This window comes from Cnephaeus nilssonii, assembly GCF_951640355.1.
Source record: "Cnephaeus nilssonii genome assembly, chromosome: 6".
NCBI classification, from domain to species: domain Eukaryota; kingdom Metazoa; phylum Chordata; class Mammalia; order Chiroptera; family Vespertilionidae; genus Cnephaeus; species Cnephaeus nilssonii.
In genome coordinates, this window is record NC_137077.1 from 18058914 (window position 1) to 18085936 (window position 27023).

Here is a 27023-nt window from a genome sequence, read left to right on the forward strand (position 1 = left end):
GTTAACATTAGATAATAAAACATTTTTAAAAAAGATTGATAAATAAGATCTAATATACTATTTAGCTGTATGTATGATATGCTTCTGAATGCTTTAGACAGAAATCAGAGGTCATAATAGGCTACAACACTTAGTTCTATCTTTAATTATTCAATAATTTAAAATGGAGAAAGGTAGTTATATTAATAGTGGCTATATAATCATGTCCAGAGTAAGATGGCTTTATCAAAATTTAATCCTAAACAGAAGAGTTTCTAGACCTAATGATATTAAATCTTATTTTGAGACTCAAGTGAACACATTATTTGTATTATTGCAGGCACATTTTCTTAAAGCTATTCTTGCAAGAACAACTTAAATTCAAATCACCTGTCCTCTGTCGGAGATGTCTTTCTCAGTTTTTCATTAGCTTTCAGGGTAAAGTATAAACCAATTAGCCCTTCAAGATCTATCTGTGATCTACCTGCCTGGATGTATCTGTTATTCCCCGACACGTGCGCTTTATCCAGACATGAGAATTCCAGTCGTTCCTAGAACTGCTCCTTACAACTGTTTGCTTCCACCTTGCTAAAGATTACTTTCTCTATCCAAAATTATGGCCTCCTTTCAATCTTCTTCATAAAGCTAGTCTACTAGCTTTCTGGTCAATTATTACCTCTTCCAGGTAGTCATCCCCTACTTTCTTATTTCACATGGATACTCCTCTTTTGTGTGCCCGTAACTAAAACTTTGAACCCACTTCTATCACATTTAGTAACCTCCCTCATTATAACTGGCTTATCTATAAGATCAAAAGTAGAGGCTGGGTGTCTCATATGTGCCAAGCCTATCATGATTCCTGGGTTTTGGTAGGCACTCAATAAATGGTTGTTTCATTGATTTCACGAAATACCAATAATTTACAATAGCTCAAATAAACAATTTTTTATAAGTTTACTGACTTATTAGCTATGCAAGGTGTAAAGAATAATGAAAGCTATCTATTGATATTTACTAGAAAAGAAAAAACAAAATAATAAACACCCAGTTGATAAGAACATAATTTACCAATTAAATTAATTTTAAACTTAGCTTAAAACTGATTCAGAACAAACTGTTTGCTTTGATGACTATACCTTCCAGTTGGTCAAGAAGCACAACAGCTATTTGATGCTGAGCTTGAATTAATTCAAGATGTAAATCCATGATGAAACTATTTGGTGTGACTGGTTTGGCAATGTCTCCATCTGTATCCTGTGTGTACTTTGATAGAGTTGAAGTAAAAATAAAAAAGAAACATAGTTACAAAAACATACTAATAACAGTTCTACCCTATGAGCACACAAGTTATTTTACTCCTAGCCCTTAAATGCTGCTCATTCTCAACCCGTTGCACTCTGGCTTACAAATTCATCTTCAATGACAAATACAAAGACTCTTCACTCTTCTTGATTTCTTCTGGGATGAGGAGATTGAATATGTTCCTGGCTTATGAGAGGGAAGCCACCACAAATCATGCTTTATTTATCTACTTGCAAGGCCAGCCCTCATCCCAGTTAAGTAAAACTTAAACCTATGAGTTTCCCATTCTTACCTTGGCATAGCAATGATCAAACACTGATAATCCATTTGGCAGAGTAGCTAACATGCAGTTGACATTTATTCCACTGATTGCTTTGTCAAGAAGTTCATAAGCCAAATATAACTGTTCTAAGGGTTTTTTCTAAAGTGATTTTATAAATAAAAAAGAAAAAGAAAAGTTGAGGAAAATTCGCATGCAACATTTCTAAACTTCTTTTAACAATAATTCAAAACCAAATAACAAATTTAAATAGTCTATCCAATGTCAACAATATTACAGTTATCATTAAGTGTATTTGCCTTTTGATTAAATATGGAGTATTATTTAAAAAGGTAAAGTAATGAATACATTTCATCCTTTTTTTCCAAATACAAATTAGATTTCACAAACATGTACATAGCTTCCTTTTATGATTTTCAGAATTCTGATTGTATCAAATATATAGGTAAATTTTAGAAAGGTAAATTTTAGAAATATAATTCATCTATCATTTTTAGATTATTTTGAAAGTTAATTTTTTGAACCTTGGAATCTCAGAGCTAGAAATCCATATTTACAAGCCATTAAATCCAATGGTCCACACCATGATTTAAAACACGAAATACCTTTTTAATGGAATTATTCTTATAGAGAGTCTAACATGAAAAGCAACCAACTTTGCTCAAGCTTTCTAACTTTCCATATATTCTCCAGAGAAATTTTAGGAAATAAAGCACACATATACATGCATAGAGTTGAAATCCCTGTGTGTCTGTCTGCAATGCCATTGCTCTTCTCTGCCCCTAGAGGTAGTCATTGCCCTTGAATTTGGTCTTACCATTCTTTTTCATGTTTTTAACCTTTGACTACATGTGTATGTGTCCATTAATGATATGCACTATTGCTTTGCATATTTTTAATTTGCTCATAGAATTCTGCAGTTTGCTTTTTGTCTTTCAACCACATATTGTTGTAAGTTTTTTATGCTGGTGTATGAAACTCAATGTGTCAGTCAGGGTTTGGTTAGGAACATAGGATGACTCTAGATATCCCAAACAGAAACGGACTTAATACACAGAGCTGGAGGTGTCTATCACCACTGGAAGGCATGGAGAGCAAAGTTCAAGAAAGTTGCCAGTGACTATTTTGCTGCTTCTGAAGTCTATGAATCTAAGCACCAAGAAGGCAGCTGACAACCTCAAGGATCTACTACACTGAAGCAGGTGAATTGCAAGAGCTTGCACATTAGGACTAATAAATTCACTTCTTCCAACTACCACTGTAGCATAAGAGCTCTCTTTCCTTCTGCATTACAAATTCATGCAAATGTCCCTCATTGGAAGACTAACCTAGAACCACACAGAAATGAGACGCAGGTTTTCCTCCTTTAATGCAAATGAGAGGATGGCAATGATGCCAAACTCACTCTAGCTCAAGCCCACTCTAGTTCATTCATCCTCATGGCTACAGTGAATTGTTGTTACACTGAGGAATATATCACAATATATTTATCCACTCTTCTGCTGATGGACATTAAGATTGCTACTGCTAAAAATATGCATTGCATTTGTACTCATCCATGAATAAATACAAAGTTGATACTTCCTTTAAAATTCTTATACCATTTTTTCTGCTTTTTTTTATACCCAGCCCTCTAGGACACGTTGAACAGATATTCTTATGTTGTTACATCAATATAAAGGGACTGCTTTTCATCATTTAACATAAGTATAATACTCATTGAAGATCTTCAGATTGTTATGGAATACAGTTCTATTCCTAACTTGTTAAGAGTTATCTTTTAAAAAGACTGCTGTTGAATTTTGTCAAATGCTTTTATTACATCTCTTTAACTAGTGGGGTGCATACTTTTTTCCCCTTTTATCTGTAAATGTGGTGTATTGCGTTATATATTTTCTAATGTTAAATCATCCTTGCATTCCTGGAATATACACAATTTGGTTACATATATCCATTCAAGATATGTAATATATATCTGCCCCTCCCCTTCTTGAATGGAGATACAAGCATCACAGGTTCATAATAAAGGTTAAATTCAAGAGGTGGAAATGCTGTCCACAGTACCCTTTTTATAGAAATCTGGCTCAACCAAGAATCCGTGTTCCAGTTATTGTGATTATTATATTTTGTGTGACAGACAACGTTGTGCCATGGGATGGGTTTAATGTCCAGCACTTGAACTACATTTGTGTGCACCAACTAAAAAGAATTTATAATAATAATAATAAAAAGAATCAGTCTCATGGAGGTTTTGAGCATCTCAAATAGTATAAATTCAAATAATAGACCTACTTGAGGGCAAGCCCAAAATTATAAATCATTAGAGAGACTTTCTCTCATCCACTCCTCTTCTCAGCACCCACTGAGATACCTCCCTACACAAATAGCCAGATTTTTTTCCCTAAGATGTTGTCTTTTGTAGGTTCTAACTTGATGTGTGAGTCTCAGTTCCAAGCCTTCATCTTTCTGTGCCCAAGCCTCATCTCTTGTCCCCGGATGGCTGTCATCTAAGCATGTAACTGAGCCCATCAACCTATTGCAGCATCTACTCGTAAAATTTTTTTCTGGTTTTCAGTTCCCCTTTCTATTTTGACCCCTGGGATTTACCTTACTGTCTAGTGAATTATGCAATGTACTTAAGGATACTTGTTCAATTCCATCTATAATTTATAGATGTTTTTGCAGCAAGAGGGTTTTCTGATCATCTAGTTTGCTGCTTTTCAAGAAACCCAGATCTCTAAGGATATCTTTTTACCATCAAAGAATTTCAAAGACCCCAAACACACTCACATTCTATCATCATCATCACCAACACCATCTTATTATCATCTTCTTTACCACCACAGCTAACATTTAATTAAAACATGTTCTAGGTACTAAGCTGAATGCTTTACATAAGATTAATTTTTAAATGTCCACAGTCCAATGAGGTAGATACTCCTTAGTTGTTATAATTTTATTATCCATTTGTTGAAAAAATAGCTGTCAGATGTTCAGTATAATTTTCAAATAGTATTTTACATAATTATAATAGCAGTTCATATTTTTTATATATTTGCCTGTGTATATGCAAGATACATCATTTATCTCACCTACAGACTCTGCTAGGTGAGCATATGGATTTTGGACTGTCCTGACAATAAATTATCACTCCTTTTCACCACTTAACTCCCCCCACATGGATCTGAGACCCTAGTTTAAGATCCAGTGCTCTATATGAAACATAAGGGAAAAGCTGAAGAGCTACCATATGCCAGGTACTGTTTCTACAGTGTTACCAATATCTTGTTTAAATTATACAACTTAAGTAGTACCAGTAGAATAGATACTATAGTTATAATTTTACAGATAAGGATACTAACATTAAAAGAGATGGAATTATTTATTCACGATCACACAAGCCGTCAATCTCAGAGTCGGACTCAACTCCAGGTCTCCCAACACTAAGTGTGCCCTTGACCACACCAATAAATCACCTCTACTGCATCAACCATGTGCCCCAGTGTAGCTGGGAATGTTGTATATTGCACAATTTTAGGGGATACCATTTACACTGTTATCTGACGGGAAATCGTCAAAATAAATATGTGTATTTATTTTGACGATTTCCCGTCAGATAACAGAAAATCATCGCAAGGACAGAGCACATTTTTATAATTTAAATAACAGCAATAGTTCATACGTGATATTTAATTTTGTTGTTGTTGTGGGAAATTGGACACCTCCTAAGAAACTCATTTCATTTAGTGGCAATAGTTGCCAGAAATTTTCCATCACAAGCCAAAACCAGCACTTCAAAACTTCCACTAATATTCCCATCTCTGCCTATGAGGTCTTAGAGAGTGAGAGCCAGCCCACTCAGCCAGTGATTCTCAAATTCTTGTGTCTTAAGAATCCACCTGGGAACTTTTAAGAAGAACATATCTGAATTAAGAATTTTTAAAAACCTCACACCTGAATTTATGATTCAATATGTCTAGAATGGAAAATAGAAAGCTACAGATTTGACAAGCACTATAAGTAATCCCTGAAAACACCACTGGCAGGCAGTTATTAGGCCTCCTCAATCTCTTAATGCAGTTCAAACAATATCTGTTTTTAATTTAAGATTTCTTAACTCTAGCTCTCTTCACAAGACACAATACAGTGTAAAGAACTCAAAAATTCTACAGCAAAAGGTAGGAAAATGACCTTATAGTTCTAAATGTATGTAGAAACCATAAATTGTCAAAGTTTAAATATTCAAAATTATCTTTATAATTAACCGTTATACATTTACAAAGTTAATATTATTCAAAAATTAACATTCATGTTTTTAACTATTTTAAAATACATTTTGTAAGACCTGTAATATTGGAAGAATTTCCCGGCCCTCGTTTGGAGTCCCAAGTAATTCACTAGTTCCTTTACTTATAGATATTTCTGAAAAGAGAGAGAGAGAGAGAGACTTATTTGGAATTTGATTGGAAAAAAAACAACTTATGATATTTTTACTACAATCAGAAACGGGAATTTTCACAGATCATGTAAGGTATAATAACAATGGCATTGTGGACCAATGGAGAGAGAGAGGGGGTTAGAGGGAGAGAGACTGAGGTATTTGCTGGTGAAATGACATGATGTTTACTTTAAAACACTTCAGGAAAAAAGAAAGTGTTGCAGAGAGAGATGAAATGAAATAAGATTGACAAGATGTTGATAATTATTAGTACTGGATGATGCATACATGGTGATTTATTTCCTCTCTCTACTTTATATTTGAAATTCTGCATAATAAAAGTTTTACAAAAGAAAAAAACATTTAAAACAGGACATTTCAAAAAAGATGTAACTTCAGGCCATTGCTTGTGTTAGTTAGCCAGACACCCCTAACCAGTGGTTCTCAAACTTTAACACATACCAAAATCACCTGGTAAGACAATAAACACTAGAAAGGTCCAGGCTACTTGAAGTGGAATATGGCCTGGGCCTTACAGTTTTAACAAAGGCCCAGGTGATACTGATACCGACCAAAGTGTGAGAACCATGGCTCTAAAACACCTGCAAAGCCATGTTCAACAACAGAGGATAGGCAGAGCTGGACACTTGTGGTAGGAACCAATAATATCATGGTGACTAAAACATGCTCTCTTCAAAAAACACACACTCTATCAGGAAATGGAAGAGCAGGAAGTATAAAAGGGAATTAAATGAGAAAAGAACAGGAAAGAGGAAGAATGAGGAAGGGGGGACAGGTGGTGATGAGGAATGGAGAAGAAATATATACTGTAAGACAGTTTCGTCTGCCATTGATTCATACAGAATATAACTATTTTTAACATCCACTTGGTTAAACCTATATTATATCGGTCTCTGATTATAAATCGTTAAGCACAATATTAAAATGTCTAGTTTCCATTAAAAATATTTATTTTGTATTCCAATGTGTACTTATATATTCATATGTGTATATATACATTAATATGTAATTCATCCTTTTTATTCGATATTCTACCTAGAGTTCTTTTAAATTTTCTTTTCGGGTTTCCTAAAGTCTCCAATATTTCACTTAATCGTAATGTGACCTCTGCCACTACTACAATGTCAATATCTTCCATTTTGTAGCAGTGAATTACTTCATTTATTTGCCACAGAAGATAAATCCACTGAAAAGAGAAAATATACAGCAAAATCAAATTAAAGTATATTACATTGTAGAAAGAGTCACATTGTTCAAAACCTAAAACTTCCTTGAAATCCTCATCTACTAATTATATTAAAACGTTATATAGGTACCCCTCCATATTAGTGCATCTTAATTATTCTATATAATAAAGAGGTAATATGCAAATTGACCATCACGGCCTCATAAAGATGGCTGCCTACAACCAGGCTGGCAGGGGATTAGTGAGGGACGACCAAACGACTGAACAAGCAGGCTGTGTGGGGCAACCAGACCAGCGGGGGGGCTGTGAGGAACGACCAGGTCAGCAGAGGGGGCAGTTGAAGGAGATTAGGCTGGCAGGGGGGCAATGAGGGGCAACTAGGTTGGTGGGGGGGACAGTTGGGGGTGATCAGGCCAGCAGAGGGGTGCAGTGGGGGGTGACCAGGCCAGCGGGGAGGGGGGGCAGTAAGGGTGACCAGGCCGGCAGGAGGGCAGTTAGGAGCGACCAGGCCAGCAGAGAGGGGGCAGTTGGGGGCGACCTGGCCGGCAGCAGGGGGGCAGTTAAGGGCAACCAGGCAGGCAGGCAGGTGAGCAATTAGGAGCCAGCAGTCCAGTATTGTGAGAGGGATGTCTGACTGCTGATTTAGGCCCAATCCCGAGGATCAGGCCTAAAATGGCAGTCGGACATCCCCCAAGGGGTCCCGGGTTGAAGAGGGTGCAGGCTGGGCTGAGGGGACCCCCCCCCATGCATGAATTTCGTGCACCTGGCCTCTAGTAAATAATATAAAATTCAACGACCCTAATAAAATTATTTTTAACTAGAGGCCCAGTGCACAAATTTGTGCACAGATGGGGTCCCTTGGCCTGGCCGGTGATCGGGGCTGTCTTGCCCAGTCCCAATAAGGGCCAGCTAGCCAGGGGGGAAGGACCATGGGAAGTTGGCTGGTTGTGGGAGGGACCGTGGGAAGTTGAGTGTCTTCCCCCTGTGGTCAGTGCGTGTCATGACTACCGACTGGTCATCCGGTCATCCAGTCTTAAGGGTCACTTAGGCTTTTATATATATAGATAATCAATATGTTTGTGTAAATTTATAAACAAGATCCACTTAAGCTTCTGGTCTGCATATCTATAACCATAAGAAATTTTTATGTTATTTTCATTTATCAGTGAAGATTTTATGTATCACTGAAGATTATCTTCAAAACTCTGATTCCGCTTCCTAAAAGGAGCTGTTATGTTCACTATCAAAGTCCTCCAAATATTTCGAACAAATATTTTGAACACTGTCTTTGATGCCTATAAATCCAAAGCTCAGCACAAAATAAGTCATCACACTTGCGGAACTAAGACAAGAAAATACTATTTATGCACCCACATCATTACTTCATCAGAGCATCTGATAAAATCATGCCCAGGCATCCTAATGTAGCTCATCTCAGAAAGCCTCAGAATCCCAGGAGACTGTTATTGCTAAAATATTTTCTCCTGCATTTCCAGGTATCATATTTACCTGCTCAACTTTTACCTTCCCATGAAATAGCTCTTTATTTACTGGTATTCTAAATATATTATTGCAGAAATAAACCTAAAACTCCTTAGTTATTTGCATTTTCTAAGATTAAAGTTCTCAGTAAATTTACCTAAGCTCATTTGACCTTAGAAACATACTTATTCCTCCCTTAAAAACTTGAAACACCTCCCCACTCCCCAATACTAAATTGGGGCTGAAGTACAGTGAACACACTTAAAAGAAAAGCTCACTCAGCAATACGTTTACAAAACAGTAGTTATGCAGGTGGAATAGCAGGAACAATTTAACTATCACAATTTAAATTAGCAATAACAAAAAACATGTGAAAGGAAAAAAATAAATAAATACTTTGTTAGTGCTGATTTTCTGGGTGAATTTTGTATAGTCATTTCTGGATATATTGAGCCGCTGAATTCCTAATTTGCATCTCTGCCATAAGAACATTATCATATCCACCACAATTTCTTTTTCAGGCTGAACATTCTGAAAATAAAAATGAGAAAGTAAACTGTCAAGAATAATAAGATATATAGATGAGGTTTAATGTGTTGAAATCTTAACCCTCAATGTAATCTCATTGGGAGGCGGCTTAGGAAGTAATGAGACATAAGGGGGAAGCCCTCATGAATGCGAGGTCACAGGGAGAAGACAGCCATCTGTGAACCAGGAGGTGAGTCCTCACCAGACACCAGGTCTGCCGGTGCCTTTATCTTGAATTTCTCAGCCTCCAAATTTTAGAAAATAAATCTTTGTTGTTTAAGCTGTCTAGTCTATGGCATTTTTTGTTATAGCAGCCTGAACAGACTAAAACATATACCAAATCATTTAATCCTCTCATTATTTCCACTTTACTATCATCCCCACTTTTCAGATGAGCAAACTGAAGCAAAGAAGATTAATTGTACTTCCCAAGATGAAATGAATAGAAAGTAGCAGAGCTGGGATTCAAACCCATACAGTCTAGTTCCAGAGACCTCAGTCTTAATGAATGTGCTAGGCCAGTGGTCGGCAAACTGCGGCTCGCTAGCCACATGCGGCTCTTTGGCCCCTTGAGTGTGGCTCTTCCACAAAATACCACGGCCTGGGCGAGTCTATTTTGAAGAAGTGGCATTAGAAGAAGTTTAAGTTTAAAAATATGGCTCTCAAAAGAAATTTCAATCGTTGTACTGTTGATATTTAGCTCTGTTGACTAATGAGTTTGCCGACCACTGTTGCTAGGCTATTTCTGTCTCTCTAAAAGAAGTCTCAAACATTTTTAGGCAAGTACAGAAACCAAATTTGAGATGTTTATATACATCTTTCTTTTGTAAATTCCTATATTATAATAATAAAAAAAGGGGGGTGGTTAACTAGTAAGAGGAGAGAGAATGGGAGGTGGGAAAGGATATAGACCAGGCAAAAGAGAAATGAAGAAATTAAACAAAATATCACATACTTATTATATCTGAACTAGAAAGATAACGAGTTTATGATTAAAACACAAAACTAAGCTCCTTTGGGGAAGCTCTAAGATTAATCTGTATATGTATCGCCTTAGTACAGTGCTGGGAACATAACAGGGATAAGTAAGTGTTTATTGAATTGAACTGAACTGAACTAAAATGGGCATGATTTTTTTAAAAGCAGACATAAAAATTCCTTGTTCTTTTCAGCCTTGTTTAAAACGTTTGGGCTTAGCTCTCTCACTATAATCTTTATATTTGCTACCAAATATCTTTCTTTCAAAAATTAAATAACCTGTTGCAGGTTATAACCTAATCTAATAAACCCAGAAGAAATAGAAAATACTATAACAATAGATCATCTCAAGTCCCTCACTGTTTCACTTACTTGAACAAAAGTTAATAAAATGCTCTGTAATTGTGGTTTTCAAACCTTTTTATAACAGTAAAAGCAAATTTTCCAAATAAAATTCCATCAGAATCTCAACTAATTAAAACAGGCCATGATATTACTACCCAAATCTGGGCTCCCGAGGAACCTCAGAGAAGGCCTGGAGATCCTGGAATTCAGTGTTAAAACCAGTATTGTACTATTTTTATTTAAACATTTCTACCCATGAATAGGTCATTTCTAAACACTGTCCATGGTGTGCAAAGTGATTCCAGATGATAACCAGGCTTTGTACTTAGGGACTGAAAAGCAGTGTGTTACCAAGAACATAAACTCTTCATTAAAAACACTAATTTCCTTCATTGTTAGAAACTAGAGGCCCGATACACTAAATCCGTGCACTAGGGGGGGGGGGGTCCCTCAGCCCGGCCTGTGCCCTCTCGCAGTCCCGGAGCCCTCAGGAGATGTCCGACTGCTGCAGAGGTGGGAGAGGCTCCTGCCACCGCCACTGCATTCGCCAGCTATGAGCCCGGCTTCTGGCTGAGCGGCACTCCCGCTGTGGGAGGGCACTGACCACCAGGGGGCAGCTCCTGTGTTGAGCGTCTGCCTCCTGGTGGTCAGTGTGCATCATAGCGACCGGTACATCCGCTGTTCGGTTGATTTGCATATTAGCCTTTTATTATATAGGATTATATAGGATATAGGCAACCTAAAAATTTCCCAAAAAAGAAACAGATTGACATCCAAAATGATGACTATAATAAAAAGAGACTTATGTCAGTATAAAAATATCTTATTATAAAGATTAAAAATATATAGAATTTTGGAAAGGTTCAATTCCTGTGAGATTTAACTCTCACTTTAAATTAGATATAATGGCCTCCTTTGATATGATTAAAAATTACCCAAATAGCTATTTCACCTGGGAAGAGTTGCAGACACAGGAATACAAGGCTGCTGCTAATTGAAAAATATCTTCTGAATATCCATAATTCTTCATATACGTATCTCAATTCATAAAGTAAAGGAAAATAAAACAAAAATCAATTACAAAATTTCAAATAGAAAAGCACAGAAACATAGAAATTCTACAAAAATGATACAACTGATATCTGGGCAAATACTATGTCAATAAGACACTTCAGATGCTTCTATATGAAAACTAACCAAACTGGGCTGTTATTCGATTAAAATTGACTGTTATCATCATCATCATCATAATCATCATTATCATGAATCTACAATCTGTATGGCGACTATGGAAGTAAAGAAGCTTGTAATATTAAAACATATATGAAATATGGCAATTGAAATAAAAATAACAAAAATATCTGTTCAGAAACCACTGGAAAAAACATGTACCATTACTTGGTACAAATTATTTACCACAACTGAGCAGCCAAACAATGCCTTAAGAACATGATAAACCATAAAAATCAGATTAAATAATTCTCAATGGTCTAAAATCGTGGTTGGCAAACTGTGGCTCGCGAACCACATGCGGCTCTTTGGCCCCTTAAGTGTGGCTCTTCCACAAAATACCACGGCCTGGGTGAGTCTATTTTGAAGAAGTGGCGTTAGAAGAAGTTTAAGTTTAAAAAATTTGGCTCTCAAAAGAAATTTCAATCGTTGTACTGTTGATATTTGGCTCTGTTGACTAATGAATTTGCCGACCACTCGTCTAAAAAAAAGAGGCTGCAGATTTTCAATTATGTAAACAGTAACTTTTATTGCTGGAAAACTCTGCATGTATATTTCCCTTACCAAACAAATGGCTTTTGCTTTACTGCCCTGCTGGTCTCTCACCTACCAACCAAGGCAATTGCTAAGTAGAACCTCCTTCTGCTACTCAAAACCCACCACTCAGAATAAAATCCACCATCCTTACAAGGCCTAGGATGCTGCAAGATCTGGCACCCAGCTATGCCTCTGACCTCATCTCCTCACATTCTCAAACTCCACAGCCACTACCAGTGCACTCCAGACATACCTACCTCCTTGCTATTCCTTCAACAACCAAGCACACTCTCACCTCAGGACCTTTGTACCTCCTACTCCCTCTGCCTTGAACATTCTCTCACCTCACTCTTAAAGTGCATGTTTTATCAGATAAAATTATCTTAATTTTCAAAAAGGCAAATAAATACTCACCAGGAAAAGCATGTTTTTTAACATAATAGGCTGCCTGTCCTTCTTTGTAGTTTTCCAAAGGGAAGACCAAACCTTTGTTCTTCTTTATATTGACTAGAGGTTCCATTGCAAAAAGAAGAATTAACTCCTTCTCTGCTTTCTTTGACTCTGGGTCATCCAGTGTCTAAGTGAAGTATAACCCCCCCCCCCAACACACACACATGGTAATTAGCAATTCAGTGTCATCTTAACAACATAAAAGCAAATGAATGATTTTGCACATATTACCTGGAGAAAATCAATAAGCAGTCCAGCTGCTGATTCAAATAAACTCCATTCCTCATAGTTAAAAGCTAATTTTGTAAATTTCACAGCAGCATCCATAGAAATAATATTTTTTCTTTCTATAATAAGTTGCAGAAGGGAAGTTTTTGGAAAACCAAGCATTCCATCCATAGCAGTATTTGACACTAGGAAAGGAGAGAGAGAGATTGAAATGTCATTCATACAAGTAAGTGTTTACTAAATATTAACTATCAAACACTGTCAAGCACTAGGAAGACAATGGAAAAAAACACACAATCCAGGCCTTCATAGAGCTTACACTCTAAGGGGAAGAGGAGAGCAAGAAATCATTCAGGGTGCTGTGGGGACAAATTGAAAGGGCATCAAACACAAGGATTAAGGTATGAGAGTGGTGAGGGAAGGCTACTCATGGAATGTCAAATATAGAGAATTAGCAAAGTTTAACGAGTCAAATAGGCAGCTAGATACTACAGACTGAAAGTTCGGGAAAGAGATTTAAAATAGGAATATAACGTGTACAGTCATCATGATTTATCCACAGTAAATGTCAGGATCAGTCATGGACGATGGACAGCTTCCTAGTTCAAAACAGTAAAGATCACCAACATGAAAGAGAAGAGAGGCAAAAGGCAGCAAAAAAGGTTTAGAGAGAAAGGACTGGTCAACAACAACAAATACTGAAGGGGAAAATGCACTGAAAGTTGACCCTTTGCACTGAGCAATAAGGTTGTCTTGGCATTCTCAGTAGAGTGCTGGGGACAGAAGACTGCTTATATACAAGTAGGGGGGAAAAACTGGGGACAGTGAAAATAGACAATTTCTCCAATAAATCTGACCATAACAGGAGGAAGAAATACGGGGAGGAAGTTGAAAGGGGACATGAAGGAACTATTTGGAAAGATTAGGTTTAAAGACCTAAAGAGGAAGAGAAGAAACATCCCTTGCATTTTAATAAGAGGCAGTGGAAAGGATGGGTGCAGATAAAGGCAAATTTTCATGCTTGGGTGAGGGAGGTCAAGAGAACTGTTATCTGAGATCTTGTATTTTCCTTGTAAAGATGAGCCCAAACTGTGGCACAGAGGCTCCCTGCCCTAACATGGGCATGTGCACACAAGTACACACACACACACACACACACACACACACACACACATCCTAAGCTCACTTAGAAGTACACAAACTAAAATTGGGGCCTTAGCTTTCACCCCTCCTCCCAGGTGGACATTATTGTCACATCAGTTGGTGTTCCAAAGCAACAGAAGCTAAGCTCATAAGCAAAGAAAATTAAAAGTACAAATGCCTTTAAACAAAGACCACAGATAACAACATCCTTTACCAGAGCAAGCATAAGAATGGAACAGAGCGAACAACTTAAGGAAATAAGAGAATATTAGGAACATGAAGCAAGAATAAACTGCTATAAAAGATAACCGAAAAAGGAACTCTTACCCTTTGCAACAGCATGGATGGACCTGGATAGTATTATGCTAAGTGAAATTAGCCAATCAGAGAAAGGCAAATTCCATATGACCTCATTAATATGTGGAATCTAATGAACAAAATAAAGTGACAAACAAAATGGAACCAAAGCATGGATACATGGAACAGACTGATGGACGGTGCCTAAGGGAATGGGGAGGAAGGGTGACTGGATAAAGAAGTTGAAGGGATTAGCTGAAGAACATATATGCATATCCCATGGACACAGACAATAGTGTGGTGAAGGCCAAAAGAGGGGGAGGCAGGGGTAGTTGGAGGTGTGCAAAGGTGGAAGGGGGGATGGGTAAAGTCTGCAATAATGTCAACATTTAAATTTTTTAATTAAAAAAATTAATTAACAAAAAATAGTTTGGATGGCAAATTATATCATCACCCAAACTATTATCATCAAAGGCATTGGGGGGGGGGGGGGGGGGGAAAGCAGCAGTCAAAAGGGGAAAGTAAGGATGAGGAGAAAACCTTAATATATTTGCTCCAACCAAACTGTGCCACACCAGCCAGGGCAAATGCTATTACCACTTTCCTATCCAGTATAATAAATCAAGGAATATAAGAAAAAATAAATAAAAATCTTAACAATTAGAAAGAAATATAATTGACATTATTGACAGAATGATTGTATATATTAAAAAATCTACTAAGTTATTTGAACTACCCATTGAGTTTAACAAGTTTGCTGAATTCAAAGTCAATAAAAATTGGATATGAACTTATGTGTGAACTACCACACCAAAAACTTCTCTTACTCCTGTTCTACAATAAAATATTATCTTAACAACTTATTTACTTATTAAAAGATCTCTTCCTGCTATAAACAGTTCTGAGACAACATCACGAATTTCTACTTCATCTGTAACAACAGGTCCAGTTTGCAGTGTTCGCCTATTTGAATCAGAAAGAGCTTCCAAGACAGCCAGAAACCGGGATGCAGTGCTATCAAACATCTCATCCAACAACCGTTCTGTAACAGTACGTGGCCATGGCAACTGTAATTAAAAAAAAAATACAGCCTATTTTTTAAAAAGTTCTATAATGTCTGATATTATTAGGCAACGATAAGTAAAATATGCTTAATTAATGATAAAAAGAGAGTGGTTGGCCTGTCAATGAGATGGCTGCTTTTATGATTTTCATCTTTTGAGGTGTTACTCCAGACTCCATTAAGGTTTATGTCATGTTGCCATTATATCAAAGACTTTGCTATTTCTTTATATGTTTGCATTTCCAAGCAGCATAAAATGGCTCTGTATTACTATCTTTTTATTAGGGCAACATCAATCTCCATATGCTTTGTGGTACCTTAACTACAGCCTTTAGGAACTGATATTCAAACTTTGGTTGCCTAAGAATCTCTCAGGAGCGCTTTTAGAGTCACAGAACACATCTCGAGGTTCAGGGGGCCTGTGTGGGACATTTTAATAGGCACTGCTGGAAGCTAATTCCAGCATGTCATAATAAATGCAAGAAGTCCTCAAAAGGTTGAAGGGCTTCTATATTCAGCAGGGCTGAATCATATTGTTGCCTGCTGGAATAGCATTTCCTCAAACCTGAAAAAGATGCATATATCATTGCCTGTTGCCAGACAGCTGAGGGCATTTCAATCTACATGTTATTACCTGCTGCTGGCCAAACAACTGAGCAGCCAAGGGCAGTTACCCCAACCTGAGGATGCCTACTGTATACCAAACCTTAACCTTTGATATGTATATCTGCTTTGCCTTAGGGCAATTTGTGTTAATAAAGAGCTAGGGGTCCAGAGATTCAGAGAACTTGGTTACTGAAGCTAGGTCTCCTCTGGCTCCCCCATATATTCCAAATTTATATTTCATGTCTTGTCTCTTTATTAATTTACTCGCAGCCCTTCTCCAGATTCCGGAACCCTTCTAGATGCTGAGAAACACCCCAGCAAAGCACTGGAGGAAAATCTGATGCAGGGTCCTCAAACCCAAATTTGAAACAACATTTCATAGTATAAATAACTGGTCTTATGTTAGTTAACTCTAAAGAAGAGTTGACCAGCTGTGTACTAACAAGCTAGTGACTGTGTGAGCCCTGTGCGAATTCCCAGCCACTCTGCTTTGTATCAGCCAGGATGATTTCACCTCTTGCAGATGGCTTGCCTCCACGCTGTATCCTCTCTGACAAATTACCCGTTCTCTGTATTTAGATTACCAGGAAATAAGAAAAGCAGCTCTAGTTGGTTTTCCTAGAATCCATGTCAAGTTAGAACATACTGTCATTTCCCCCATGATTCCTTTGTTACTTTCCTCTTCTTGGGGCAAAGTCAGAAAGACAGAAAAAACAAAAGCAGGAATAAAACCCCAATAGATTACAGTGAACTTTTTTTTTATATCATAGGAAAATTAGCAAAAAGAATAGAATATTTATCAGAGCAATATACGAATACCAAGTAGAGGATTTTAAAATATAAATATTTGGAAGTTCTGCCCAGCAGGTATGACTCAGTGGTTGAGGGTCAAACCATGAACCTAGAGTCACGGGTTTGATTCCCAGTCAGGGCATATGCCTGGGTTGCAGGCTCAATCACCAGTAAGGAATGTGCGGGAGGCAGCTGGTCGATGTTCGCCCTCATCAATATTTCTAGCTCTCTACTCCTCTCTCTTCCTCTATCTCTAAAATTCAATAAAAACATACTTTTAAAAAAAGATCTATAAAAAAGATTTTAAGTCAAAGTAATAAAAAATGGACTGTCAAGCATGACAAGCAAAATATTATCTATAAAAACAATGAGCTCATTCAAATATATTTTAAAAATTAAAATCTCTAATAGAAAGATAAGATTATCTTTCAAAGACTGAAAGATAATTCACCAAAAAAAGAAAAGAAGGAGTAAACACAAATATAAGGAAAAGGTGAATCTGAAAAATAAAATTTTAAAAACCATTTTATAAAACTGAATTATAAAAAAGTGATAATATCAAAATGATAACAGCTTGTGGCAAAATTGGTACATGCAGGTTGTCACCCTGGAGAACTCCTTTTTAGAAATTAATTTGGCAATATATATCAAGAAAGTTACAGTTCGATTCCTAGTCAGGGCACATGCCTGGATTGCAGGCTTGATCCTCAGTAGGGGGTATGCAGGAGGCAGCAGATCAATGATTCTCTCTCATTATCAATGTTCTTATCCCTCTCTCCCTTGCCCTTCCTCTCTCTGAAATCAATTTTTTTTAAAGCAAATAAATAAGTAAGTAAAGGCAACAGCTAATATGTACTGAGGACCTACTATGTGCCAGGAACATTCTAAGGGCTTTATCTGCATCTCATTCAATCGTTACCATTATTTCCTCCATAATACTTATGATGAACTACAATTATTTTATTTATTATGTAATCTCTCCACCAGAATGTAACCTCTATCTATTTTATTTACACAGCAGGCACTTTAAAACATATTTATTGAATGAATCACTAAAAAGTCAATCATTAGGAGTCTGAATTAGTAGTCCTTTAAAAGAATCCTTTGAAAGACAAAATGATTTACTGTGAGTTATTAACTGACTTACAAACTCAAAACTGTTTTATAAAATAAATGTAATGCATATTGCGATTACTTTCTTTTATAGGAAACACAATACCATTATTTTGTACACATAAAGCAGGACATTATGCAAACTATGTTAAGGTAATATACTATGACTTTATAAAAAGGGTTATGTTAACTATTCTCTGTAAAAAGTACCCATTAAACAATTATATTTTTTTCCTAAAAAGATATACTACCAGAACTTTCCATATAATAATTATCTTAAAGGAAACCAGGAATAAATGATTTTAATGTAATGTTATCTAGAATTTCAAACATTTTTCTTTGAAAATATATTTTATTTTTATACCAGGATGATTATAAATTGAGACCTAATAATATGCTAATTAATAACAATCTTGCAGCTTTGAATACTTAAATTTGGTTTGCTCAGAGGGAAAAAAAAATTCTATTGAGAAAAAAAGAATTGTCCCCTGCTCTCTTACAAACACCATAGCATTACTACTTAACAATACCAAATGCAGGCAGTTCAGCAGCTCATCCGTGAAATTATCTATCATTTGGTAAGATATCTACCACCCGCCCGCCCCCCCCCCCCACAAATATACATCACTAGTTGGTAAGGGATATTATTTTAAAAGGCAGTATGAAATGTACTTCTGGGCTCAGTCATCAATATATCATGGTCAGGTAGCAATAGACAGCTACAATGTCCAAATAAAATCTGGATTTAAATATTAATTTATTTAAATTTTTTTAAAAGGGAGAATTACTCCTACATGTTACAAGAAGAAATGACATAAGAGAACAGCAGTCACTGCAGTAGTGAGAAAGTACTGGATTAGAGACCTGGGTTCTGGTCCCAGTGCTGTCAGCAGCGGCCTCGTGACCTTGAGCCAGTAATTTACATACTTCGGGATTTATTTCCCCATCTGTAATAGACAGGGATTGAACCACCTGCTTTCTAGAATCCCTTCCGGACCCTGAGATTCTACCACTCTTCTGCCAGAAACTGCTCGTCGTCTTCCCCCTTCCCGCCATTTTCAGTCCCTGCAAAGAAACTCGCACGAGAGAATTTATGACCACCAAAACAGTCAGGGAAGGCTTCAAATAAATACAGAACTGGCCTTAAGGAATACTGAAATGCCAAAAGGCAAAGGGGAAGACAGTGGGAGAAGGAAAAAGGCAGGAGGGAGAAAAGGCAGAGGACCCTACAGGCATAACTAGGTCCCAGGCCCCTCCAGTGACAGCACTTAGTGCTGTTTGCCAAATACGCTTGTGGCAGGAAGGGGCTGTGTGACAAGGTTTGATATGTGAAAAGCAGAAACTGCTGTCAGTTCCATGCTGGGCATTACTGCCTGTGTGAGGTCCTCCAAAGCTCTCTTATATCCCCTCCGACAGAATTACCGGCAATTTTCTAAATGAGGATGACTCCTCAATCTGGCGCTGAAGAGCAGTCATGAGCAGCCCCTGATAACTACAACTTGATTGCAGTGGGAAATAAAGGCTTGTGATAAGCCTCTAAGACATGGGGATTGTTTGTTGCTACACTATAACCTAGTTCCTAAACACTCCCAAAGGTGAAACTGAAGCGGATGAGAAGAGGCGCTTCCACCTTCTCTCCAGCCTCCAAGCCTTCTAAGCTGACACGAGCAGTCCAAGACAAGGGCTTCTGCAGAACCACTCCGAGGCCTGTGAGTCTGAACCTCTCCCAGGATCTTCTTCAGCCTCTTGCCCTTTAAAGTCACACAACTGGGACTGTGCGAAGGTACAAAAGCTTTGAGAAAGGGATGAAGTGACATCGTGCCCAAACTGGGAAGGCGTTCTTCTCTTTATTTGCCATTGGTGCAGAGAATACTAGTAACATGCAGGGCTTAAGATACAGAGGTATATAACACAAATACACCACAAAAAGAGTCTGAAAAAGAAAAGACATTCTTACTTACAGTTTGTACTTCCTTTAGATTAACTCTTATCTTTGGTCTAAAGAAACTTTTGTTTTTTCTTCTAGACTCAAATACTGCTCTTTTGAAGATCATCACTGCCATCTGCCTCAAAGAGAAGAATTATATGTGAAGTAATAGTGGGATGCAACTACTAATATAAAGTATCTCATCAACTCCAAAGTGCAGTACATTTCTTTTATTTCGTGAAATTTTGATACCTTTATCGTGGCCTCCCTATAATATCTCCTGGATGCTTCTGGTGGTTGTGAGGAGCCCATTAATTCCAGTTGCCTTAATTCATCAATTTTAGCTAAAGCACGCCGAGCAAATGCCTATATGCAATTAAAATAAGTTTAATTCACAATTAATGAGAGTAACGATTTAAAAAAAATCAAGACATTTGATTAAAATGTATCAAATATATGTTTCATTCTCCCATACATTGGACTTAGTTGGTGAATTAAACTCTAGGCTATACTAACTCTCTATAACACAGTAGCTATCTAGTCTATCATTTCTTATAAGCACCACTAAATTATGTAGCTCTAAAGTTAATAAACTGTCAGATATGCTCACTTTATGAAATAATAAATTTTAAAAATAAGGAAAGTAAAATTCTGATACAGGTATTTTCAGTACCTTCCTAATATAAAATAATATTGAACGTAAAAAAAAAACTAAATAGGGAGGAAGGCGAATTGCATACAAGAATACAATGAGGAAGGAAATATATCAGAAATCTTATTCAGAAGATCAGCAAAGAAGGTGGAAGTGAATAGAGAATAAAGGAGAGAGAAAAAAGAAGAGCAAATAGATAACAGAAAGGAAAAGCCAAGCAAATTTCTGCAAATTAAGCCTGGGACTTTTGGCTTTGCTTCATTTCAATTTGGGGGGTTTTGTTTGTTTGTGTCTGTTTCATTCTTGCCGGACTTCTAAAGAAGAAAATGCTGCATACGTTGTATTCTAAAATATTGAAATCTTCTAAATTAAAAAGTAACATACCTCTCCATGGATAGCAGCTTGGCAGTCATAGTAGCACTGACAGACCGCAGTGTAAAGAGTAACTCTCCAGGTCAAGTACCTGACAGACAGGAGTGGGACTGAGGACTCCATACACATACTGGCCCACAGGAGATACTCTAAGGCCTTACAAAAAAAAGGGTATAATTGAATAAATTTTCATTTTAAGCCAATAATTGTGATTTTTATTTGATCTAATCAAATTATAAGTTCTGAAACAAGCTGCTGCTGAATACTCAAACCAAAAATAATGAGTCAAGAAAACACAAGCATTTAAAAAGTAAAAGAATAATTTAAAGAATGCAAAACCTCAAGTTAACCATCTTAGAATGTCTTCCTTCTTAGCTCCTAAAGTCCTATGAACTCAGCTCATTTTTATTAATACATATCAAGTGTCAACAATAGTACAGGAACTAACTCCAACAATAAAATTTTTATTAGCTGGCCTGGAACCAATGTATTATTTTGAAAATAAACTGGTATAGCAGGATAGGGAAAATGAAAAAGGCTTACAGTCTGGGGCCTGTGATACTTAGTAGAAACAGTTGAAGATTAGAATCAAATAGACCTGGGGTTCAGGCCCAAATTTATCACCTAGTTGCTGTGTCGTTTTACCTCTCCAGACCTCAACTTTCTCATCTTTAAAATGGGTGTTTTGGCACATCGCCACAGTTCTGTTATGGAGGAGACAATATACATGGCATGCTAGGATGGTATTTGGCACACTCCATAAATGACACCTATTTCCAGTATAATTATTCCCAAGGTATAATGTGAAATAAAATTATGGGGAAAGGCTCATCATTGTTGTCTGTCTGTCTGTAGAAATATATGGAGGAACCTCTTGTGCTATTGTACCTGAGTGACTTTTACCCACAAATCCATTGATAACTATTTTTTAACATGTCCTTCCCATAAACCCTATACTGGGAAACACTATATGACTACATGTATTCTGCAGTTAACTTTTTCAGTCTTTTTCCTTTCCTCAAAAATATTCTATCCCTAGCTGGTTCGCCTCAGTGGATAGAGCGTCAGCCTGCAGACTGAAGGGTCCTGGGTTCGATTCCAGTCAAGGGCACATGCCTGGGTTGCAGGCTCAATCCCCTGTAGGAGGCGTGCAGGAGGCAGCCGATCAATGAGTCTCTCATCATTGATGTTTCTCTCTCTCTATCCCTCTCCCTTCCTCTCTGAAATCAATAAAATAAATAAATAAAAATATTCCAAAAGCTCAAAGGATATTTAGATTATATAGCCTTTCATTTGATTGAATACAAGAAGAAATTTGGTCTGTCCTCCACATATTGTTATAAAAAATATTACTGGGATGAAAATAAGAATCTGGGAGCTAAATATCTCAGAATATTAAATTCTAAATTATATCCATGGGAATATCAGCCTTAACCAAGCAGGTCCTCATACATCTTCCTGGACTATTGGATATACCCTCACTTGTCTCCCTGGTCTCACCATCCCCCTTCTTACAAGCCCCTTCCTTATACATCCTCCTTACTTCCACCATAGTTATCTTTTTAATAAGCAAACTGGGTTGTGTCACTTTTGTGCTTGAAACACTTCAACAGTTCTCTATTGAATATATGATAAAATACAGGCCTTTTTACAGGGCATGCAAAGACAATTCCTGCCTTCCTCCACACCCCATTACTCTTGACCTTGCATCATATACTTAAAGCTGGTCCAAAACTTTTTCCATTCCACAAAACACACCTCAATGATCCAAATACATGTGTCTTTGTTCACTCTGTTCTCTTCTTCACCTGTCCTATAAGGCTGAAACTCTACCTCCACTACTAGCAATGTTACCTTGGACAATTCACTTACACTCCATGTGCCTCAGGTTCCTCATCCATATTGGTATAACAGTAATTAGGATCGTTTGAATATCTAATAAATTACCATACACTAAATGCTTAGAACATAGTAAATATAAGTGTTAGCTTTGGTAATGACAATGAAGACAGACGAGGAGGAAGGAGAACAGGAGAAGCTGGAGAAACAGGAGGAACAGAAGCAAAAGGAAGAGGAAATGAAATTAATTCACTTGTATTACTTTTAAAAATTGATGAGACTAAAGTAGGACTGTTCTCTTCATAGAAAAAAACAAACTTTGCAAAGCCAAATTAAAATTTTAAAATAAAGTGTTCTTATTTTAAAAGCCTAAATACATATTATCAAAAAATTAAAAGAAATAATATTTAAAAAGGAAATTTAAAACTATTTTAAATGCTTACATCACAACCAGGTAGATCCAAATTGAAACAATGAAATCCCATTTGTTTTTAATACATCAGATATCGAAGGTTGAAGAGACTGTTAATGTCGTGTTGGTAAAAGCATGGGCCAAAACACTGTTTTTGTGGAAGAGGTATTGTTGTTTTGGCAATGTTTCTATATTAAAAAGTTTAAGATGTCAAAAATAAAATAAAATAAAAATGAAGAAGCCCAGCTGGCGTGGCTCAGTGGTTGAGCGTTGATCTATGAACCAGGAGGTCATGGTTGGATTCCAGTCAGAGCACATGCCTGGGTTGTGGGTTTGATCCCCAGTGTGGGGTGTGCAGGAGGCAGCCAATCAATGATTCTCTGTCATCATTGATGTTTCTATCTCCCTCTCCCTCTCACTTCCTCTCTGAAATCAATTTTAAAACACTTTTCTAAAGAAGAAGAATGAGGAGGAGGAGGAGGAGGAGGAGGAGGAGGAGGAGGAGGAGGAGGAGGAGGAGGAGGAGGAGGAGGAAAAAGGAAGAAGAAAAACCAAATCCCAGGAAGAAGCATGGTTCAGGTGTAGTACACACACCATTAATCAGTTCAGCCACAGGATGGCACTGCAGCATCATTTATATCAGCCTTTGAGGGCAACAACACAGCATTTCAAAGTTGGATTTGAAGTTTATGTAATGGAATGTGGAATAATTTGACTATTATTGTTCAAGCCAAAAACTTTATAAATGAAACATAAATCAACATTTTCTTAGAATTAATAGATTCTACTATATTCTTTAGTGCTTGCTGAGTATTATACTACAGTTTTAAATGCCTTAGAAGAAATTACAGATTATACCATAAATGAAAGCAAAGCTGTAATATATCTTTGGGAAAAAAGATTTAAGAAATTTGCCCTACCTCTAAAGGGTAAATAGATTTCATTCAATTGAATACAAGCTTAAGCTTGGTAACTTCCCTTGACACAAAAGTACTTTTCATCTGGAAAGAACCCCATCCAGTCTTGGTCTTCAGTATGTCTTCAGGAATACAGTGTGAGGTCAAAACATACCAACCACTCCCATATTGCTTCTCCATTTGAGTAAGTGAGCCAAAATAGGATAGGTTGTGAGGGATGAAATTCAGTCTAATGGTGTTGAGAGGCAGTGCAGTGTGGCATTCGCTCTGGCCTTGGCTACACTTAACTAGATGTTCGACATTGAGCAAGTTAACCTTTCTGAATCTTTGCTTTTTCATCTATAAGATGAAAGCAATAACAGTACCTTCCTCAAATTTTTGATATAAGGATAATATTAGAAAGTGAGATAATATATGAAAGTACTTGGATAATATATGAAAGTGCTTAGAAGCCTACCTGATAAATGGTAGGCATTATTCAACAAATGGTGGTGATGGTGATGGTGCCTACCTCATAAGACTATAATGAGTGTTATTATGTACACAAAGCTTTTCACCTAATACCTAACACATAGTAGGGACCCAATAATAACAAAGGGTAGCAATGATGCCTGGATCTTATAGTGATAGGGGTTTATATTTCTCTGGGGTTATACCAACAAAAGCCTGAGGATATCATATCTATTTCTTCTTTTGTCTCAAGCTATAATAGAGTTGAACTCTAAAACAGCTACAGAATCAGAGTCCCTCAGACCAGAGAAGGCACAGATGTGGCTGGTTCCCTACCACTCCCCACCTCCCCCTCCAAGGAATCAACTCACCAGCTGAAGGTTTAGAAATTTCTGGGTGGAAATTATTAATTTTCTTAGAACTTATTATATTGAAAAAACTGAATGAATTTCATCCCAACCTTCAAATGCCAACTGTGAAACCATCCATCACTCCAAGATTCTTGCATCCCACCCCCACCCCCCACATTCCCATCCCACAAGACTGGGACCATAGAACTATTCTCCTTCAGCCCTTATTTTGTCAGAGAGAAATTCAGGTTCTATGAGAGGGAGAAGAAATGTCTTAGGTAGGGTTTAATAAGAAATTATTTTAAAACAACTATCATATTAAAATTCTCTCGGCATTAACAAGTACAAATACAAACAGTCAGATTTTGGCACAGACATCTCTGCTCTTCAAAGAGCTGGCAGACAAATGCTGTAGCAGACCAAACTATGGTGGCTCTGTGAAGCAGTATTTGTTGCTACAGCAAGAGCAACTGGAATACGCAAATTCTTTTCAGGAAATCAGCTGGAACTAAACGTAGAATCACTGGAATAGTCTCTAGCCAAATTTCCATTATGCATGGGACAGTTTCCCCTCATTTTAATTCGCACTCAAAGAGCTGGCCCTGTCTTGTTCAAGTCACTGTCAGCAATAGAGCTTTTAAACTCGAGGAACAAAACAGAGAGAGATTTCAAAATTGTTTTCCATTAAGCATGCAAATATCCTTCCTTCCATTTTAATTTTAAGTGTTATTGACTTTTAAGATACTTGGCTATGTTTGGAGAAAATAAAAAAAAAAGTATCTGTCCTGAGTGTTAGAACGTTCACGGTAAGGTTTTGCATGTGATAAAAAATAAAGTAGAAATGTTCCAGATGCCATTTGAATATGGACTCAATGTTAAGAATATTCTCCCTTCTTGGCCTGCATCCTAATGACTGAACAATGAATACAGGGAATAAATAAGTCTCCTAGAGACAAAAGTGCTACCAACATTGTAGGGAAGTCAATAGAAACCTCAAGCTAAAACCTAGCAGTGAAGACTGGTGAGTGGGAATCCTATGTAATAAGAGAGAAATATGCAAAGCATCCGTTACGCCCTGAGGCATAATGACCAACCGCATAATGACCGGATCATGGATCAGCGGGAGGGTGGGGCAGCAAGCTACAAGCAGGGGGTGGAGAGCTACAGGAGGGCAGCAAGCCAGCAGGAGGCAGAGAGCTACAGGAGGGGGCAGGGCAGCGAGCTAATGAGGGGCGGGGGGAGCTACAGGAGAGCGGGGCAGTGGGCAGAGAGCTCCAGGAGGGAGGGCAGCGAGCTACAAGCAGTGGAGAGCTACCAGTGGCAGTGGGCAGGTGGCCAGCTGAGGCAAACAGCAGCAAGCTACTCGCGCCCGGATTCGTGCACAGGGGTACTAGTCTTATTATAAAATGAAGTCTCCTTACCCTCAGGTCACGACTGGAACAGAGTGAAGATGTTCCTTCACCCTAATACACTAACATTCATTCATTCTTTCACTCATTCACTCACTAGCATGTGGGCCATCATTCAAGTCCAACCTCTTCAAGCAAAAGGAAGTCCAAGCTCCACAGTACAATATGAATAGGGTAACCGTAGTTTATCATTCAAATCAGGACACGTTTAAGAGTGAAAGCAAGCACTATTAATAATTACTCCAGGACTATAGATATAAACCAGAACTGTCCTGAGCAAGCCACAATGAATGATCACCCTACCTAGAGATAGTTACCAGGTGGAGATTCAGTATCAAGTTGACAAGTTTGGCTAATCTGAGAGACCAAGGGATAGCAGAGAATATCTATCAATTTTAAGAATGCTTTTCTCTCATTAATATTTTATTATCTGCAATTTTACCTATGACCATATTAAAGTAAAACTAAAAATAGTAAACCTATAATACATATTCACTAAATTTTGCTATATACTTCACTAAATTTTCTTTGTTAGGCATTCAATGCTAACAAAAGTCTTAAGAAAAATAGGAAATACAGGAGAAGATATTTTGTCAGTAAATTGCATACCTTGGAGGACTGACCAATAATCATCAGTTTTCTGCAAATGGTGTAAATGTAAATAGTACCTAAATGAAGAAAAAAAATCGTTAACATG

The 27023-nt window shown here is 37.3% G+C and overlaps 1 protein-coding gene across 1 annotated transcript in view; it reads right to left on the reverse strand.

The window, feature by feature from the left end:
* Positions 1-27023, reverse strand: part of CFAP54 (cilia and flagella associated protein 54) — a gene marked incomplete at both ends in the record, with an annotated part of 248988 nt that overhangs the window by 200809 nt on the left and 21156 nt on the right. The window contains 13 exon segments of the mRNA XM_079775504.1: positions 1116-1242; positions 1574-1702; positions 5907-5983; positions 7056-7206; positions 9085-9219; positions 11492-11577; positions 12721-12883; positions 12988-13169; positions 15293-15491; positions 19960-20061; positions 20178-20291; positions 20962-21105; positions 26936-26994. Of these exon segments, the coding sequence (XP_079631630.1) occupies positions 1116-1242; positions 1574-1702; positions 5907-5983; positions 7056-7206; positions 9085-9219; positions 11492-11577; positions 12721-12883; positions 12988-13169; positions 15293-15491; positions 19960-20061; positions 20178-20291; positions 20962-21105; positions 26936-26994 (1668 nt within the window).